This window comes from Stegastes partitus, unplaced genomic scaffold, assembly GCF_000690725.1.
Source record: "Stegastes partitus isolate 25-593 unplaced genomic scaffold, Stegastes_partitus-1.0.2 Scaffold483, whole genome shotgun sequence".
In the NCBI taxonomy this organism is placed as follows: domain Eukaryota; kingdom Metazoa; phylum Chordata; class Actinopteri; family Pomacentridae; genus Stegastes; species Stegastes partitus.
Genome location: NW_007578214.1, coordinates 26,814 through 45,800, shown reverse-complemented (window position 1 = coordinate 45,800; position 18,987 = coordinate 26,814). Strand labels below are relative to the sequence as shown.

Below are 18,987 nucleotides of genomic sequence, written 5' to 3'. Positions count from 1 at the left end.
TTCAGATTTCTCAAACTGTAAAAATCTCAGAATTACTACATCTTGGCTGAGATTAGTAAATGTGTGCAGGCTGACACAAGAATGTCTTAAAGTACGAGTAATACTGAAGGTCTGCTTTTTTTTTTTTTTTGAAAGCCCTGTAGTCTGTGCAAGCCTTTAGTTTTCATTCAGTTCAGTTAAAATACACACTTATGGATGCACCGTTAGACTCCATGGTGGTAAATCCAGTAGGTTCCCGCATAGCAGAATGAGCAGTGAATGTAAATAGTGGCAGCCAGAGAAAACAGCACCGCCCATAGAAACTCAAACTTCAACAACAGCTCCAGCGAAAAGACATGCCTCATGCAGTTTGAGTGACATGTACAAAGAGTAACACTGATTTGAAGCTGCATACCTGGAGCTGCTGCAGGATGTGCTCTCTGGGTTGGACCTGGTGTCTGCTGCAGCTCTGCTGGTAGGCCACCATTACCTCTGTCAAGGTGAGGCAGCTGTCAGCTAAAATAGAAGAATACACTCATTCACTGCTTTAATGTCTCTGCATCCCAGTGAGCCACCAGCAACCATTCAAAAGCGCTTAAGGGGCTGAGAAATGCCATACGGTAAACTGTGCTGTGCTCTGTGTGTGTGTGTGTGAGTGTGTGTGTGCATGCGTGGGTGTGTGTGTACAACACGGAAGACGGCAGTCAGTGAGAAGGGCATGAATGTCTGCCTCGATCAGTCAACCAATCAGGCATCTCAATTTATCAACCACAGCCTTATGGGATGGGAAATTCCAGATGTGACAGAGTACAGAGGCTTTTGATGACTGAAACAAATAAACATTTTGATCCTTGAAAAGCTGGACTACATCTGATACATTTTAGGTTCAAGTTGTCAGTGATAAAACTGAGATACACAAATTCCAGGACAACATTTAAAGTCAGGTCACAAAATCCAATTGTTCAGTTTACAACCTTATGTACTGAAATTAATATTGAATCAGAGTAGATAGATTTAATGTAAGAATGCAAGAATGAAGTTAAAATGTGCAAGCTGTGGTCTGTTGCATTACATATATATATATATATATATATATATATACACCTTTCTTTAAACACCTTTTCGTTCGCTCTTTATTGTAACTCTGATGCAGTTTTTTTATGGGTGTTTCCTCATTTTCTCTGATCTTGTGCAGTAGTGACGTTAACAGTACTGGAGTTAAAGTACTTCAATAGTGTTTTTGCACTTGTTTCAACCTTTTTGTGGGCCCTCAAAAAGAAACACAATAAATTCTGGTGTGAAACACTGAATACACCCCATGTGGCACGACCCTTCAATGCACACCTAGTGTTTTAGTGTGAAAATGATAGAAAAACATTTAAGAAACAATATTTCTTCTGTGTCGGGTTACAAGCAACCAGATGTTTATTGAAGATTTTATTTTATTTTTTACCAAATGCTCCTTACATGTCATAGTGGAAAATTTGACCTCATAATGAGCCAATGCTTGAACCAAGACACAATGATACAGAAGTGTTTGTTTGTTTATTCCAGAGCAGCATTTTCTTTGATACTGGATGTTATTCATGACATTGGCTCTACAGATGATGATGATGGACCTGAGGATGGTCACTTAAATAGATGATTTTTAGAAGCAGGGAGTTGACTCAAAGGTCTCAACAGTGGCACACTATGCCAACATAAAAAAAGAGATGAAGAAGGTGAAGGAAAAACATCAGTCTGGGAGGAGTAACAAAGCTACTTCTGACACTCTGAGACTCCACAGAGCCACAGTGACAAACATCATCTACAGACGGAGAGAGTTGGAATAATAGTTAACCTTCCCAGAAGTGGCCAAACTTCAAAATTCCTGCCAGAGCACAGGGACCACTCCAGCAGGAAATCACAAAAGATTCTAAGGAAAACATCCAAGGAACTGCAGGCCTCTTACATGTCAGTATAGGTAAGTGTTCGTGACTACACTGTCCGAAAAAGGTGAACACCACTGCTGACCCACCAAAACACTAAAACTTCATCTAACTTTGAAGTAAACACAGTATAAACACATCATTATAGCGAAAGAACATTATATAGGGCCAAGCATAGAGGCGGTAGTGTAATGATGTGGAAATGCTTTGGTGCTTCAGGAAGACTTGTTAGAATTCAGGAAAACATGAATTCTCTTCTCGGACAGAAATTTTTGAAGGATCAGATCATTACTTTGTGAGCAGAAGCTAAACTACAAGTGGGTTATCCAGCAAGACAGTGAGTAAGTGAAGAAGTCTACCTCTGAATAGCTCAGTTGGAATAAAATGAAACACCTGAAGTGGCCTAGTCAAAGTCCAGATGTGATCGAAATGCTGTGGTGTAACCTGAAAAGAGCAGTATAGGCTTTTAACCCCTCCAGTGTGACTCAGAGACTCAGTTCCAGGCATCAGAGCAGTTTGGTTGCAGTTGCAGCTATAGGTGCAACAACTTAGTGATTTAAGCACTAGATAACAGGCCATGCTCACCAAAACAGGTGTGTAGACATATGGACAGTCCAAGTTTTGCAACTAAGCAGCTGCATTTGTGTGTGATCTAATTTTGGAAACTAGCATCATATTTATTATACTTAATGATAACATTAGTCTTAAACAAGATGACATCTAGTAAAAAGAATATAGTGAGTGCTAGCTGTAAAACAGTGTATAAAGAGCTTAAAGGAAAATGTTGTTAATATGAGCAAGTCCAGATATTCCATAATTATTTACCATCTTTGTTAAATCAAGGATAACGAGAAAAGCTCTGTTAAGTCGTTAACCTCAGCACAGATGACCAAAGGTCGCCAACAAGACATTATGGTATCATCATCAGATTTGCATTCAACTTGACACTTAGTTAAACAGCAGCTTACCATTTCTGTCAGTGGTCCTGTGTTCAGCAAAGCCTGACACTATCTGTTCATCAGGGGGAAAAGACACATGCTTTTCTCCTTTACTTCTCTTCCTCTGGTTTTTGTTGGCTTTCTCTGTGCTGTCATCAGTCTCCTCATCATTGTCACTACAGCGAGTCATCTCTCCCTGTAGGACTCCACCGTGGAACTTTCAACTGGAATTTGAAGGCAACAGGTTGGTTTAGCTCAAGCAGGAAACGCTTTAGGTGTCAACAATGGTCGCATCCTATCTCCTCCATAGAGCCATGGCAACAGTTACTGAAGTACTCCTAGTCCTAATATAAAGAGGGATAAGAAGTGTGCAACAATTGGTGTATAAACAGGTGTTCCAGCAGCCCTCTTGGTTGTGAAGTGCTGCTCTCTTCACTCCGTGGTGCTTGGAAAGACAAGACACTAACCAATATCTTATTCATGAGCTGTGCACTATGTTGCAAGTGACACCCAATATATGTGTATCAAATGACACATTCAAAATAGGTAAGGCTCTACACATTTACATTCCTATTTAAATCCAACACTTGCAACACCATTTGGGAGTATGCAGGTGATGAGATGGGCAGATATGGTTCTGGAAAGTAATTCTTTGACCAGGGTTCTAAAAGAAAAAAAAAAAAAGTGCCCATTACGAAATTGCACTCATGTCTACAGTACCTGCCTGGCACCAAACAACATGAGAGACAAGATTATTGACCAGCTGGTGAACACTGTGGAACAAAAGTAGTCAAACATATTCCGGAGTTGCAGACCAAAGCAGAGCTTAAAGGAGAGTAGATTTGACTTGTAACAGCATGTGACTCAAAGTGACAAGTAGTGTTAATGTTGTTCTGTGTCTTGTGGATGCATTTGCTAACACACGACCCAAAATAACTATATTATTAGCCAATTAACTAATTAATGCAGCTTCAACAAATGTTTTGAAGTAATGTCATATGTAAAGCCTTTCATTTATCAGTTTTCACACGTTGGTGTTTTCCATAAAAAATATTATTTCACTTTACTGGAGATGTGCAAATTGTTGAAAATGTCTTTTGGCTGTCAATCACCATTTTAGCGTCATGCACTTTTACTTTCAAGCTGACATTTCAAGTTGGCAGAGGCTAGTAATAACAAAAATGTGGAATTACTTGAAAAAAAATTTTTTTGTGGTTGTTATTGGTCCAATAAAATAAGGAATGCACTAATAACAAGAATGATTTTCAGTGACTTTTGAGAAATATGATCAAGGTTTGGTATTGTTTAAATGTGCAATTTTATTGTAAGTAGATACAGAAAAAAAAAAGAAAAGAAAAGGAAAAGAAGAAGAAGATTGTTCTATGAGGCTTTGCACTGGGATTGCCATTTGTCAGAAGCGAAGAGTAGTGCTGAGTAGATTACGCTGACTGTTTCCTTGGACATTCCACTATTTTACAAATTTGTGTGTCAACCTATAGTCAACAAAAAGAATATGATGCCACAATCACATTGATCAAAATCTCTTGAATTATGTAGGAAACATCAACAGAAAGAGATGTAAGAAAAAGAAAAATCTATTCTAATTGGACTTTAATTGAACATGTTCATACAAACTGAGCCTAATCACATTGTTTTCTTGTACTTCTCACTGTTACAGTGCATAATAAGTAATGATGGACATTAAAAAGAATGAGAACACCCAAACCACACCGACAGCACAGTAGTGACTGATTTTGGAGATTGAAAGTCGAATTTAAAGTCAAAATCATGACATTTTGAGGGACTCAATGTTCAGAAGCAAGTGAGTTGTATTAAATTCAGTTTTAAAACAAACCAACAATATTTCAGCCTGAAGTTGTTGCTACTTTAATTCCAGCCCTTCATCTTTAGTTGATTTATTTATTTAAGATTTTGAATGCTCCGATTGCCATTTCTATTATTGTGCTAACTTTGCCTTTTAATATTTTATTGCTATCCACGTTCTTTTTTGTTTGTTTGTTTGGCTGCAGCTTGCTTTTTCGGCTTTAATTTGTATTGTATATCTGCTGTGTTGTAAATTAAGCCTTCATACCTCAAAGTATTTTGAGTTTAAATCAAGGCTGAATTAATAAATTAAGTAATGAATAAAACTATCACAAATGGCTCTATGAAGTTTTGGCAGGTGATTATTTCTCCTATTACTGTGTCTATGGCTGTCTTGGACAGAAACATGGAACTCATATTGATGTTTGATTCATATTTCAGAGGGAAACGGAGCCCTACGTCATGACTCACGCTGCGTCATTGACCAATAGAAGAGCAGAGTGCCGTGACGTTACTTCCTGACCGGTAGTTTTGCGGGAACTTTGGTCCTCACACACTGACGCATTCGGTCAGCCGTAAACAGAAAGTAACGGTGTGTATTTCACGTTTGCTTTGTTGCTGTATGTTACGTAACGATGATTGATAACATCTTAGGTATTCAGGACTGTTTGCTTTTTTTTTTTTTAAACGCCGTCATGTAGCAGCTACTGGAGACACTGATGCTAACGGAGCAGCGCGGTTAGCATAATAGCTAACCAGTGTTTATTAAAACGTATTCGGTTCATCACTGAACAAAATTCAAATATCTTTTCCAGTTTTAATGAGGCTGTTACCTTGTTACTAAACAGACCAGCACTTCACGTTTACTTACCTGTTGTTACGTTTGCTAAACTGCACTAGGAGGCAACAGGGCAACACCGGATGTGGTTCGCTAACTTCGCTAACTTCTCTAAGTAGATTGTTGAGCGTGACTTTTTATTCAGCACCGGAGATAAAATCTTTCGTTTCTAATTCATATTTCCGGTAAACATTCGTTGGCAAGCACTGTATGAGAAGCTGATGTGGTCGCAATTCACAGCCTAGCTTCACTTAGCTTCCGTTTAGAAACCTACGTTCATCATACATGAAGTTTTAAAGCTGTAGCACCAACATCAGCTGGTGTTTGTGCGTTTCAGATGCCTCCTAAAGCCAAGGCGGCAGGGAAGGGCAGAGCTCCAGCTAAGAGAAAGCTGGCAGAGGAGTTTCCACCTGGAGAAGTCCTCACAGCCACTGGGAAGAAGTCCTGGAAGCTGGGGGCTCCGATCGGACAGGGGGGATTTGGAATCATATATTTAGGTAAGACCACATGAGAAACTGATGGACTAGTTCAAAACCGAAACATGCACTGCTAAAAGTCACTACAGTTTTTAGCCATCAGTTTTCAATCAGCAGTACAGGTTTTAGACTTTGTTTTTTTCTCATGTAAAACTTAACACATGCATTCGGATATTCACATGTTTAAATGCAGCTTGGAATTGGGCAATTTCAGCATATATTTAAGTACTGAAACTCCTTCCTTGTTTTCCAGCTGATGAGAATTCTGCAAAGCCTGTGGGTGCTGATGCTCCGTATGTCATCAAAGTGGTGAGACTAAGCAACCACAAAACATGACCATAATTGTTTACATGTTGTCATCTTCTAAACAGTTGTTTCCATTATTTTTTGTTTCATATACATTACATGAGCACAATCTAATAAAATACCTCCATAGTACCAGCAAATGCCTGCCATAATGTTTACTGTACTCTTGCCTTTCTTTAGCCCTATGAATTTTTAAAATCAAGTTTCATGTATGTATGTATGTATGTATGTATGTATGTATGTATGTATGTATGTATGTATGTATGTATGTATGTATGTATGTTTTGGATATAATATAAATATCTAATTTAGAATAATTTCTACCTAATCATCAGTTATTTTATCAAATACATGTAAAAAGCTTGGCTCTGACTTCATTTTACAGGATTATTTTAAATATTATTTTAAAAAATAGGTCATTTTTTCCAAGTAGTTTCTTAATTCATCTGATTAAACATTCCTATATGTGTTTCTCTCTCTCTCTCTTTCTCTTTCTCTCTCTTTCTTGCTCTCCCTTTCTCTTTCTCTTTCTCTCTCTCTTGCTCTCTCTTTCTCTCTCTCTCTTTCTCTTTCTCTCTTTCTCTTTCTCTCTCTCTCTTTCTCTTTCTCTCTCTCTCTTGCTCTCTCTCTCTTTCTCTTTCTCTCTCTTGCTCTCTCTCTCTTTCTGTCTCTCTCTCTCTCTCTCTCTCTCCAAATTAACATCTAGGCAGATTTGAAATCTGCCTGGGCAAAACTAAAACTTTCATTTTGCCTAGACCAAATTAGAATCCTTCTTATATCGTAATGAGATTGTAATCCTGCCTGGGCAAATTTTAAATCTATGATCTCCACATTTCACCGTGTGTGAACCTCACATTCTTAAATGCGGTAACCATCAAAGGGTCACACCGACATTTTCATTCAAATACATATGAAGAGGTGTGATGCATCTTTTGACATGTTGAACAGTCACACAAGACTGGTACAAATACTACATATATATGAATTATTTTAATTTGGTCTACGTGAAATCAATCTTATAATTCTGATTTAATTCAGATTTTTAATTTGGTGTGGTCAAATTTTAAACCTTCCTAGGCAGGTTTCCAATTTCAATTACACAGGCAGGATTACAACCTCATTATGATATTAGAAGGATTTTAATTTGGTCTAGGTGAAATAAAAAGTTTAGTTCTGCTCAGGCAGATTTAAAATCTCTCTAGACCAAATCAAAACAAAATTTCAGTCTTGTCTGGGCAGATTTAAGCTCTGCCTGGATTTTAATTTGGACTGTGACATATACAGTATATATGTGTGTGTGTAACACTGGGACATGTGTTTTTTTTTCTTAAAAAAAAACCCCAAAACAAACAAACACAAAAAAACAATCATGCATTTTGGTCCTTTTATTAAATGAATTATTGATAGATCTTCTGGAAATATGGCAAAATCTGCTGGATCAAAAACATACATACAGTCCTGCCAACATTAGGTGGAATGTCTCTTGACTATTTTCACGTTATTTCTTTTGTTAGTCATCCACAAACTTCTGCTGAAGATTTTAGGTTTTCTTGTAGAATATGGAAGTAGTTCTCCTTCATTAATCATTTAAGTTACTTTGTGTGTAGCAGCAGTTGATTGTAGATTTGGTGTTCTTGAGGTTAAAGGTCTCACCTTCTCTTCTGAAATCATATTTCTGGTCATTGTGGTCAAGTAGCCCATTTATTGTTTTATCTAATCACAGAACTTTCTTCAGAAGGCCTTCTCTTTGTCCATGTGATCAGCAGCAAATGTCCCTGGAGCCTTAAGGTGCTGCTTCTAGTGGAGGGGCTACCTTTTTGTGTGGCAGCCTGTCAGCCCATGGCAATGTAAAACACACTTCAATGTGGATATCTGCGCTCCAGCAGCTTCTAATTTATTGTGGATATTTGCTTTTTGGAGATTCTCAGTTGACATTTAACCATCCTGACCAAATCAGCAGCAGGTAGTTGTTTGCATTTTCTTCCTGATTGACACAACTGTCGTGCTCCCAATGGCAGGCAGACACCTTGCATGACAGCTCTGTTGCCTTTGCTGTATGAACTTGTGTGTGAATTGGAAATATATAGTAAAGCACTTTGATCACCACTGAGGTAGAAAGGCGCTATATAAGTGCACATCATTTACCATACTTGAAAACAGTTGTTTTCAAAGCAGCTACTAATCCTAAAATCGACTGTGCAAAGGCTCCAGGTGACTTTCTCAACTTGTTCAAGTTAATGTTTTGCTTTGTCATTTCTGTACTGAGCTCCCCACACTTCCCCATTGTAGCGTTTGTTGTTAAGTATGATAAGTGTATCAAATGAGCCTTGTTGAAGTTGGCTCAGAGAAGTCAGCAGCTGTAGTCAATCGTAATCCTTCATGAGAGGAGGTCATGCCACTTTGAAAATGTGATCATTTTAAACAGAACTGTCTACATCACCAACACTGATACCAGCAAATTGTGCCATATTTCCAGAAGAACTATAATACATTTTTGAAAGAGCAAGTTGGAGTCATTAGAAACTCAACACTGCCATCATATGTGTGATCTTTCAAGTGTATGTAAACGCAGGTGTCTATCCTTGGACATCGTTGTTTGTAATGCTGTTTTTGGGTTATACAGTCCAATCTAGACTTAAATATACCTGTTGATGTGTCCACAGGAGCCCAGTGACAATGGACCACTGTTCTCTGAGCTCCATTTTTACATGAGAGCTGCGAAGCCTGATCTCAGTAAGCCACAGTATTATTTCCTACAAACACATGCATACCTAAGAAGTATGTCGCCTAGCCAAAGTTAGCTTTGTGATCATAACACAAATAGTGCTTCACCACCAGGGCAAACAAATAAAAGAAAGGCAACTTTCTTAATTAAAAAAGACAGTCTTGTAGCAGGGGCTCAGAGGGGCGCCATAAAGGAAAGGAAGCTTTTGGTGGCAGTGCTGTTGGCCCCCAGGCCACAGCTTTGCATTTTATATAATAACAATCCAAATGTCAATCTCCCCCGACAATTAACTGTTATATTACTAAGGAACCAAAGGCTCATATTTTATTCATGCTGGAATCTCACGTTGTTGGTAAATATTTGTCCCAGCAGCAGATTAGCTTGCAGCCATGCTGGCCAGCTCCCCCCACGGAATTATACTCTTATTACTTTTAGCGTCGTAGCCATCACCCACTTACACGAGCACCAGTTGGCACTGATTTTAACAAGAAGTGTTAGTTACCAAACTGTCTTTGACTTACATTACACAAAGTGCTTGCCCACTTTAACCAGAAAAAGTGCATTTCTGATATGTTTCCCCTTTTCTTGCAGTTGAGAGCTGGATGAAGTCTCATAAGTTGAAACATTTGGGAGTTCCCAGATACTGGGGCTCAGGTCTGCATGAAAGTGGAGGCAAAAAGTAAGTCTGGTAGTTTCAAGCATTAACATCTTACAGTAAAGAAAATTAGTACTCAACGAAGGTGTTTGTGGTATAGCTATACCTTAGTGGTTTTAGGTCTGATTCTCAAATAACGTTTCCTCAGAAATGTTAAAAATAAAAAAATGATATATGTTATCTTGATAGCTAGCAATACAAGTTTACACAATAACATGAGTCATTTTTTTGTTATTCAGTTTGACGGCTAAAATACAAAGGTTTGACACCAAGTTAGTAGCTGGATGAATGAACAAGAGTCTTCCAAATGGCAAAATGTATGTCATTATCGTTCCTTTTTATTTTATTTTATTTTTTTTACATAGACCTTCCCTGGTTTAAATCTGAGGATAGGTTTGTTGTAGTTTCAGTTTTGTTGGCTATTAGATAAAGATTTGTTCAGAGCCAAGCTCTGAAGTAACAGAGTAAACAAATGAGGATTAATCCTTGTTTGCACCCACATACCACAAAGAACTGTGCCAGAAACTTTTACTCACATATTTGACATCAAATGATGATGTGTAGTTCATTTTAGTATCACCACTCAGTCAGTTGCAACATCTCATAAGGTCTGATCAAGATAATTCTCAGATTTTTTTTTAATGAACATATAAAAGCCAGGTAGATCAAAATACATATACTAGAAGTAGAGGTAAATGGAATTTCTAATCAGACTTAAATTTGTTTCATGTTTATATGATGAATAACAAAACATCTGTCAGTATGGTAGAACTTTTTTATGAAGGTTCAAAGGTTCTCTTTAGCAAGGATATATGAGGATTTGAAAAGTAGTTATCGTTTATATCTTTGCCAAGATCTGCAGACATTGCCAAATGTTTCTGAAACTGGCATGTTAATATTTGTCTATCTGGGCTGAAAAATGCCTACTTTTGAGAAAGGAAAGATGACCTGATCAGTATGTTTTAAAGTTCTGCTTTGGTACATTGTCATATATCTATTTCTTTTCATGCAAATGATGACAGAACTACACCAGCGGTATAGAAGAGCTTGTCTGAAGTGCTAAAGAAGCCTCTTTGTGTCTACCAGGTATAGGTTCATGGTTATTGACAGGCTTGGCACAGATCTGCAGAAGAAGTTTGAAGAATGTGGAAGGAGATTTCCCAGAAAACTGGTTCTGCAGCTTGGTCTTCGACTGGTTGGTTATTCCATAATGAAATGATTTCTTTTGCTCACAGTTGATAATTGGTGTTCAGTCAGAAACAACAGGTTAAGAGGATTGCAGTATTGCAACTGAATGTAAATTTGAAAAGAATGTGTTGGATAAGAAGGAGCCATCAATGTTCTGTTATTGAATGTTCTACAGACATCTGAAATAATTGCATATTGACGATATATGGCAGAAAATGCAGAGGTCCAACTGTTCTGTGACCTCAAATCTCTCATCGAAAATCCAAAAGTGAAGAGTCTTTATTTTTTTGACAATGATGCTTAACTGTCAGTGTCCGGTATGCAAAGTGGCTGTAGGATAGTCAGATTGTGCTTTGACATACACCTGGTATTTGTAGTATTTACCCAGATAATGGCATCTGATGAGTATTTGCATTTACATCTGGAATTAATACATGTTGTCCTAATTCTGGTCACATAGTGATCAGATGTCAATGTGCAAATTAGGTAAGCAGAGTTAGGGAGACATCAAGGACAGCGGTGTTGGATGCTCTTGAGCGGCAACTGTGAACTAGACCTTAGGATGCTTTCATTCTTTCAACAAGGTAATATTAGTGTGAGGTAGTTGTTGGTTGACAGATTGCAGTTGACAGCCACTCAGGACAAGAGGTAGAATCATGTGACATTTCACCTGCCCAGCCGATGTCCCTCGTAAGCATGTGGTCAAACCATGCTGACTGTATTCACGTTGGGCCAGGCAACTTAGCTGAAAAATTTAGCGCAATTATATATTTCATTTCAGTCAACATCAGTCATTATCAAAATTACTGATACATTTTAATTACCTTCTTCTTAATACAGATCATAGAAATAAGGGTTAAATATGAATATAACTACCTTACTTTGGATTTAACCACTGTAGCCTCTTTATCAAGGTACAGAGTTGGTAATTTTACGGTAATACTACAATGACAAACAAAAACAGATATCTTTATACACATAAATATACATAAGTAAGGATAAAAGAATAATCTCACCTTAATACGCAATAAATATAAAAATCAATTAAATTCCACAGGTGTATAGATTGTGACCATTACAAAGCTGCCACATCATGCTGAGGTTAAGCTTCCAACTGTTCAGGTGCAGTCGTCACCGGACGGAGACCCCACACCGTTGTCCGTGTGCATCCTTTTATCAAGTCTATTAGCCCACGTAGCGAGCTGCAGGAACTGTTTTAATCATGAGCATTTCATGATGGTTTTCATCTAATGCATTTAGGTGACACTATTTACCATTCTATCTAGCCAAGCTGTTGTTATTGATGAAGTAACTATTGCCAGTACGTATTGCTATTGTTTTTATTGCCCAGGCCTATATTTACACTATGTGGACTGGACTATCTGATCACGCTCTGGTTGCAATGTGTCCTGCATGGATTTATACCTGCATAAATTGCCAGTTTTTTTGTTAATCCAGTTATGGCTCATTATTTAATACCATGTAGAAATGGGCTCCATCAAAATGAAAACATAAAAACAAAAATGATAAAATATGTATTTTGCCTGTAGCACCATGAGATCAACATTGTTTTTCCTTGTTTAGCTTAATGTTCTGGAGTACATCCACGACCATGAGTACGTACATGCGGACATTAAGCCATCCAACCTCATGTTGAGCTACAGCGATCCCAACCAGGTCAGTAATAGTTAAAGCATCTTGGCTAAAATCATTACATTATATTTTGCAGCAATGAATGTGAAATGTGCTTTCACAGCCTAAAATGTTCAACACTGTACTTGTTGGGACACTAAGAAGCTACTGTGACCTCGGTGCTGCTCTTTAAAAGCAGGAGGATGATTGTGTTTTTTGGTTGTAACACACTCATACCGCTTCATTAGATTCAATTAAGGCTGTGTGTGTGTGTGTGTCTCTGTGTGTGTGTGTGTGTGTCTCTGTGTGTGTGTGTGTCTGTGTGTGTGTGTGTGTGTGTCTCTCTGTGTGTGTCTGTGTGTGTGTGCTCCAAATGGGGAAGATTAGATGGCAGCAGCAAAGCGCTTTTCCTAGCAAACAAGGTGGGGGCTGGGGAAAATATTTAATTTGAAGATTAATAATGTATCATTGGTGGTGTTATTAAAGAGCTATTTATAAATGACAATTTAAAAATTGTCCCCCCAGGATTTTCATAGTAGGTAAGGTTGAGGGTTTTTTTTTTGTGTGTGTTGACTTATTGGGAAGTAGGTTTGGTTTTATTTCTGTATGTTTCTTTATTAACGCCAACAGGAGTATAAGCACAATGCAGACCAAGTAAATAATTATGTATTAGTGGAATTAAAATTTTCATCCAAAAAGGGTGACATCATCTGTTGTTGTGCTTCTGACCTACGTCTGTGTGTAGGGCATGAACACAGGTGAAACTGTTTAACGATGCGATTTTAATTCAAGAAACATGACACGTGTTTGCATAAATGTTTGGTTAAATTCTGCATGCTCTGTGCATGTCTGTGTACGTGCCTGAATCATTTTTGTGTTGTGTTTGTTAACTGTAGGTTTACCTAGTAGATTATGGGCTGGCATTCAGGTATGCACCAGACGGTATCGTCAAAGAGTACAAAGAAAATCCCAAGAGGTGCCACGATGGTACCATTGAGTTCACAAGCATCGATGCCCACAAAGGAGCATGTAGGTACAAGTATACTGCTCGTAGTTATGAACCCAAAACACTTAACAAAACAGGTGGGCACTATTAAGCAAGATTATTCAGTATTCAGTTGGGGATGCAGAAGACATAAATGGGTTTTTGTGCTGATATTGGACTTAATATTTGTTTTTGTTTTTTTCACAGTTAATAAGTAACTTTGATTTCACTTTGATTTGGCTAAAATCTAAAGTGATTTCCAGGTTTCCATCATTATGGGACAGTGTTTAACCTAAATATACTTGTTGAGTATCATGTTTAAATGAATGAACTTTAAAGTTTCAGAATGTATTTATACTGTAATACATTTTTACATTCCTCATATCTCTCCATTATAAGAACAACCTGTTCTCCTAACTAGTGTAGTTGGCACGCAGTCATTCCATTTTGTGTAGAATAACAATCACATGATCTGTTGAATGCCCCCTTTTGTATGAACGGGCACCAAGTCTGAAGAAGAAAGCCTGGGTTAAAATAAATTGTTGATAGTTGATATCCGCCATTGTGACACCCATTATCTCTGAATAGGGGTTTAGTCTTTGGCATAGCCAGGCTTTCTTTGTGTAAGCCAGCTCGACAAACTTGTTTCATAATATACCTCTCAGGTCTGTATTACTATAATGTTGTAAAAAATGTGTATAAATGTTTGATTGCCTTGACACTGGTCATACTAATTACACAGTGCAGCACTAATAAGGTAAATGAATCAACATCTGGGGATGCGAGTTTATTCATTATTATTGGGATGAGAAGATCTATATCAATTTCATGTCTGTTTTTTAGGTACTTGGCTGTAATCAGGATAAAAAGTCGTTTTCCAACTCAGCCTAAAGCCATTGTCATTTTTACTTTTCTCTTTGGGTCAAAACCAAACAAGCACAGATATAGTGTGTTAGTGGGTGCAGGTTGGTAGTGCCAGGCTAGCTGTTCCCCCTTGTTTCCAGCCTTCATGTTAACTCTGCAAATGCAATGGGATTGATGCTGATCTTCTCACATCACATTTGAAAAGAAAGCAAATTTAGTATTTTATTTATTGTTATTTTTTTTTCCAGAATGGAGAACTAGTACTTTAATGGATGTGTTGCAACTTAGAACCGTATTATATCAGGTGTTTTGTGTCATGGTATATTTCAGCAGTACATTATGATGCTTTTAATGTCGGTGCCTGAAGGACACTGTGTTTGCTGCCAGTATTTGTTGCTGCTAATGTGGTTGTTTGGCTCCAGCCCCAAGTAGGCGGAGTGATCTACAGATCCTGAGCTACTGCATGGTTCAGTGGTTATGTGGTCGGCTGCCATGGGAGGACAAGCTTCAGGACCCCCTGTACGTCAGAGACTCCAAAATCAGGTTAGAGAAACGCAAACACTACCATCTAAATTTTTAGTTTACAAATTAAATGTCATTTTTGTTGTGTTACAGCAAGAATTTTCAACTTGTGGGTGAAATGTTGCTGCTTGTTTCCATCAAACAGGTGTCAAGAAAACATCTCTAAGTTTATGACCGAGTGTTTTTCATCTACGGACAAACCAGGTAAGAAAGACGCACGCAAAGGTGTTAAACGCGAGAGTTAGAGCGAAATTTTCCTAACAAGCAAATACACACTGTGGCGTGATGTACCCACTGGAGTTTGTGGCTTTGCATATCAAAGTTTATTGTAAATGTTATTTGATACATTTCAATGCATTGCATTAAAGAAATATAAAAATGTGTTAGAGGTGATGCAGAAATGGTGTCTTCATTGCACACCTTATTCACCAGAACATCCCAATAGGTTTATTTTGTTATGTTTTTATAATCGTTCACGAAAAAAATTCCACTCAGCAATTATGAGCTAGCTGTAATAATAGTAACAAAAATCAATCATCATAGTTATATAATTACTATTAGTATTATTATTCTTACATATTAATGTCAGCCTAAAAAAGATGCAGCATTAGCCAGGTTTTTAAAATGGTACTTTGTCTATTCCTGTCTATTAAAGTGAAAACTTTCCATTTATGTTCAATTTAATCTAATTATAGTCTTTCACACAGAGACCTACTTGGTTTTCATTACAATAGAAGTCTAGCAACACACACTGCAGCAAACACTTTAAGTTGCGACTGTAAACGGCGACTTTGACGTTTGTTGTCTCACACTGGTAAGAGTTGCCTTTTTAATGTCGGCACTTTGACCTGAAGGCAATGTGGCGGTTCAGACAGAGGAGACGTCACACCTCCTTCCTTCTGCTCCAGTGAGCACAACCAAACTGTTGTTTACAACTCCATCTGTGTCTGTGTTTGTCACTCTGTGTCAAGTCTGAAGAAACTCACACCAAACAGAATTAAGCCCGACGATTCAGCCACAGTAGAACATTATTGCGATCAGTGTTGAAACAAAGATGGTGTGTAACATCAGGGTGGGAAATATTTCAGTCTATTCAGGATTATTTGTGACATATTTCTTCCTCATCAAACAAACATCAAACATAAAATGTCAAATGACGAGTGCAAACAAAATGAAGGCAAAGGAAACATGCAGCACAAGACTTGATGTCCTGTAGAATAGAAGGATGTATAACTAACATGTCAATTTACTGGTGCATCATTATTTTACAGTTGAGATCCAGAAGTTCATGGAGAAGGTTGAATCTCTCGACTACAAGGAGAAACCACCGTACGAGGAGTTGCGCTCCATCCTGCAGGCCGGACTGAAGTCCATCCAGGCTAAAGATGACGGCAAACTGGAGTTCACTGCTGTCAATGGAGCAGTGTCAGCTCCTGCTCAGGTCAGCACACAAGCTGAGACAGGCAGCAACCTGGATAATTTTACCTTTCCCATAAGTAACCAATCAAATATGTCTGAATATAAAACAGGGACACAGACTGAAACTGTAGCCATTTGGGTAAAAGCTACGTACTTACTGAGAGGTGAACACAAAGATTTTACAGATTGCTCTTGAATCTCCAGTTCAGTTGAGGAGCTGTGGTCAGGGGAAGACACTGGCGCTGCTTTGACCTGGTCAGCCGTGCTACCTACCACGGCTTATTGCCGGCACCCCCCTGCTGTGACACTGCCGTGGTAACAGATGTCATAACAGTTTGGCACAGGCAGCCCAGGCTAAATATCTTATTCCATTTATTAGGTGGACACAAATGTTACTCCAAATTAAAAAAAAAACATTTTTATCTCTACCTTCTGGATAGGGAATTAACAACTGTTTAGATAGACATTATTCAACATTATTTGGTGATAACATGTCCGGTAGTATGGTTAACTTGTTATATTTCCCTGATATGGCCAAACATCGTAGTTTCCAGATTATATCAGTCACCCACTCTGACAACTTACTGGTTTTATTTCTTTATCCAATATACTTGCATTCTGTAGCTGACACAGTACGTGTGCAGTTCGCAGGGATGATGTCAGCAGATTTACTGTTTGTTGTGGTAATATTTTAGAGAATGTGCACTTGAATTTAGACAGGGCTAGATAAAAGCAGCTTATCATTTCTAACTAGTGACCGTCAATATTTATGGCTTCAACAGTTGTGTAGACTTTGCTTCCTCAAGTGCATTGAAGTCCAAGTATCCTCAATAGAACAGGAGTAATAATTTGACAACAACAAAAATTTAGAAAAGCATCAAGTCTGCAGCTAACAAGTTATAAAATGAGAACTCTGCAAAATGTTATTAAATATGCACTGATTGGAACTTATCTGATAATACGCTGAAACACTGAGGCTAAAGCCCCTGTCCCTGAAATCAGTAGGATTATAACTTTTATGGAGGCAATTAAAGCAGCACAGTTTTTATTTTATTTTTTGCAGTGAGAACAACCAGCTGTACAGCAACATGCAGCTACAGTGTGTGCACTTAAATAGGGCTGCATTCTAACATGTATTTTATTTACAGCACAATCAGTGTTAAATTTGGTTTATGCTTTTCATCTTTGTCTTTATCTCCACTCTCTCACTTTCACACTCGCTCTCTGTGCATATGGAAGATGCCACCGGGGACATGGTGTTGCCAGCCGAAGGGTTACTGGGCCCCGGCGCTGGTTATTGTATGTAATTATCCCGCCAATCTGTTCACCTCAGCGGGTGCCGCATGGTGATCATGAGGTAGCAATTGTCAAAATGGAGGCAGAAATGGAAATGGGGGCAGAGGGGAGAGTGATAGTTCAGACTGAGTGGAGCTTCATTATAGGCCCAGGAAGGAGGAGGATGGATGGAGGAGTTGCTTGCGTTTGATAAGTGCATGACTCTCAAAATCCCCAGCAGACCCGACGCTCACTTTGATTTCTGCAGAGAGGACAGAAACAATAAAGTCACAGTTGTGAAAAATTGCAGTGGTTCTGACAAACCTTACAAGCAAAGATAGGAAGTTGGAATGTTTGATAGGTGCTCTGTGGCCAAAGCAGGGGAATATGTAACCAGAGATTTTAATGGGTTCATGTATATGAAGTCCTGGTGGCTGAGATGGAAGAGTGATAACTGTATTTTTAGAGATTCTAAAAAGACGACTGGAGGGTATGAAAAGTCAGCTCGCCTCATTGCCAAGTCAAGGCCTTGTCCCAGTGTCTGTCTCTTTATTCCTCTCACCATCAGACCATGCTGCAAAACTGAAGAGCTTTGACGTCCTCTTTGCGTCTTGGTTTTTGTTAAAAAACAAAAACAGCCTTGTTAAATCCATGAAAACATCTAAAAGATTGTGTTGCACTTCACATGTTGGCCCCCTTTTGTACCATGTGGCAGTTATGTCTTATTTTGATGGATAACTTTTAGGCAGTGTTGTGGCTGGTTCTACTGATCTCTCAGAAGGAGACATAAGCTGCAGTGTGCACTTTCTAGTTGACAGCAACAAGTGGTACCTTTTCCCTTCATTTTTCTCATTTCCTCTCCATTCAGAAGAAGACCAGGAGAAGGAAAGCAGCAGAGGACATTGAAACTGAAGTCCCATCAAGAAAAAAAAGGTAGGTTTCCTCTTCTCTTGCGATACCTTTAGGTTATTTAAAGTCATTTACCACTGCTGGAACTTCTGTGAAAATGTTTTTGACTCATTCCAAAATTAAAAGAACAATAAGATTTTAATTTTAGTTGTCTTACTTATCAGCCAATCATCCCAGTCTCTAATATATCAGGTATCCCCACCTGTAGGAACTGCTGGTTGTGTATACCCAGTTGATTCAAATATATTTAGATGGGGAAGTTGGAGACGTAAAGATTAGAACGTATCTGTTAACTGTGTATCAATAAGGTACTGCCTTTTAGTGGCAACATGCTTTGCAGCCCCGCTTAACCTCGCTGATTTTTTTTTCCTGCAGAAGTAAAGAAAACGGAACAAAGTGAAGAACATTCTCAGGAGAAGTCCCAAGAAGACCCCTAGAACCAGGAAGGTACCCAGCAGTGCAAAACAGGGACTCCAAATCTAGACTGATGGAGATGGGTACCCAGACATTGCCCAGATTTGCCC

The 18,987-nt window shown here is 38.4% G+C and overlaps 2 protein-coding genes across 2 annotated transcripts in view; one reads left to right on the top strand and one right to left on the bottom strand.

The window, feature by feature from the left end:
• LOC103361043 (protein phosphatase 1 regulatory subunit 37) overlaps positions 1-3,035 on the bottom strand; it is a 66,085-nt gene extending 63,050 nt beyond the window's left edge. Inside the window, exons 1-2 of the mRNA XM_008287032.1 lie at positions 2,876-3,035; positions 395-495 (exon numbers count right to left, since the gene is read on the bottom strand). Of these exons, the coding sequence (XP_008285254.1) occupies positions 395-495; positions 2,876-3,035 (261 nt within the window). The remainder of the gene's footprint in view (positions 1-394; positions 496-2,875) is intronic.
• Positions 3,036-5,178: 2,143 nt separating this feature from the next.
• On the top strand, positions 5,179-18,950 carry vrk1 (VRK serine/threonine kinase 1). The gene is made up of 13 exons (XM_008287019.1): positions 5,179-5,261; positions 5,845-6,004; positions 6,237-6,292; positions 8,953-9,022; positions 9,606-9,693; positions 10,756-10,864; positions 12,442-12,534; positions 13,386-13,518; positions 14,761-14,881; positions 15,006-15,064; positions 16,132-16,301; positions 18,423-18,487; positions 18,839-18,950. Exons 2-13 carry the CDS (start codon positions 5,845-5,847, stop codon positions 18,861-18,863), a joined length of 1,149 nt encoding a protein of 382 aa, XP_008285241.1. The 5' UTR covers positions 5,179-5,261; the 3' UTR covers positions 18,864-18,950.
• Positions 18,951-18,987: the final 37 nt, after the last annotated feature.

Excerpts from the sequence above, each read along its gene's own strand:
- vrk1 (XM_008287019.1), top strand. The coding sequence starts at position 5,845 with ATGCCTCCTAAAGCCAAGGCGGCAGGGAAGGGCAGAGCTCCAGCTAAG. Across the intron at positions 6,005-6,236 it reads ATTTGGAATCATATATTTAG|CTGATGAGAATTCTGCAAAG; the intron begins GTAAGACCACAT and ends CTTGTTTTCCAG. Across the intron at positions 13,519-14,760 it reads CGATGCCCACAAAGGAGCAT|CCCCAAGTAGGCGGAGTGAT; the intron begins GTAGGTACAAGT and ends GTTTGGCTCCAG.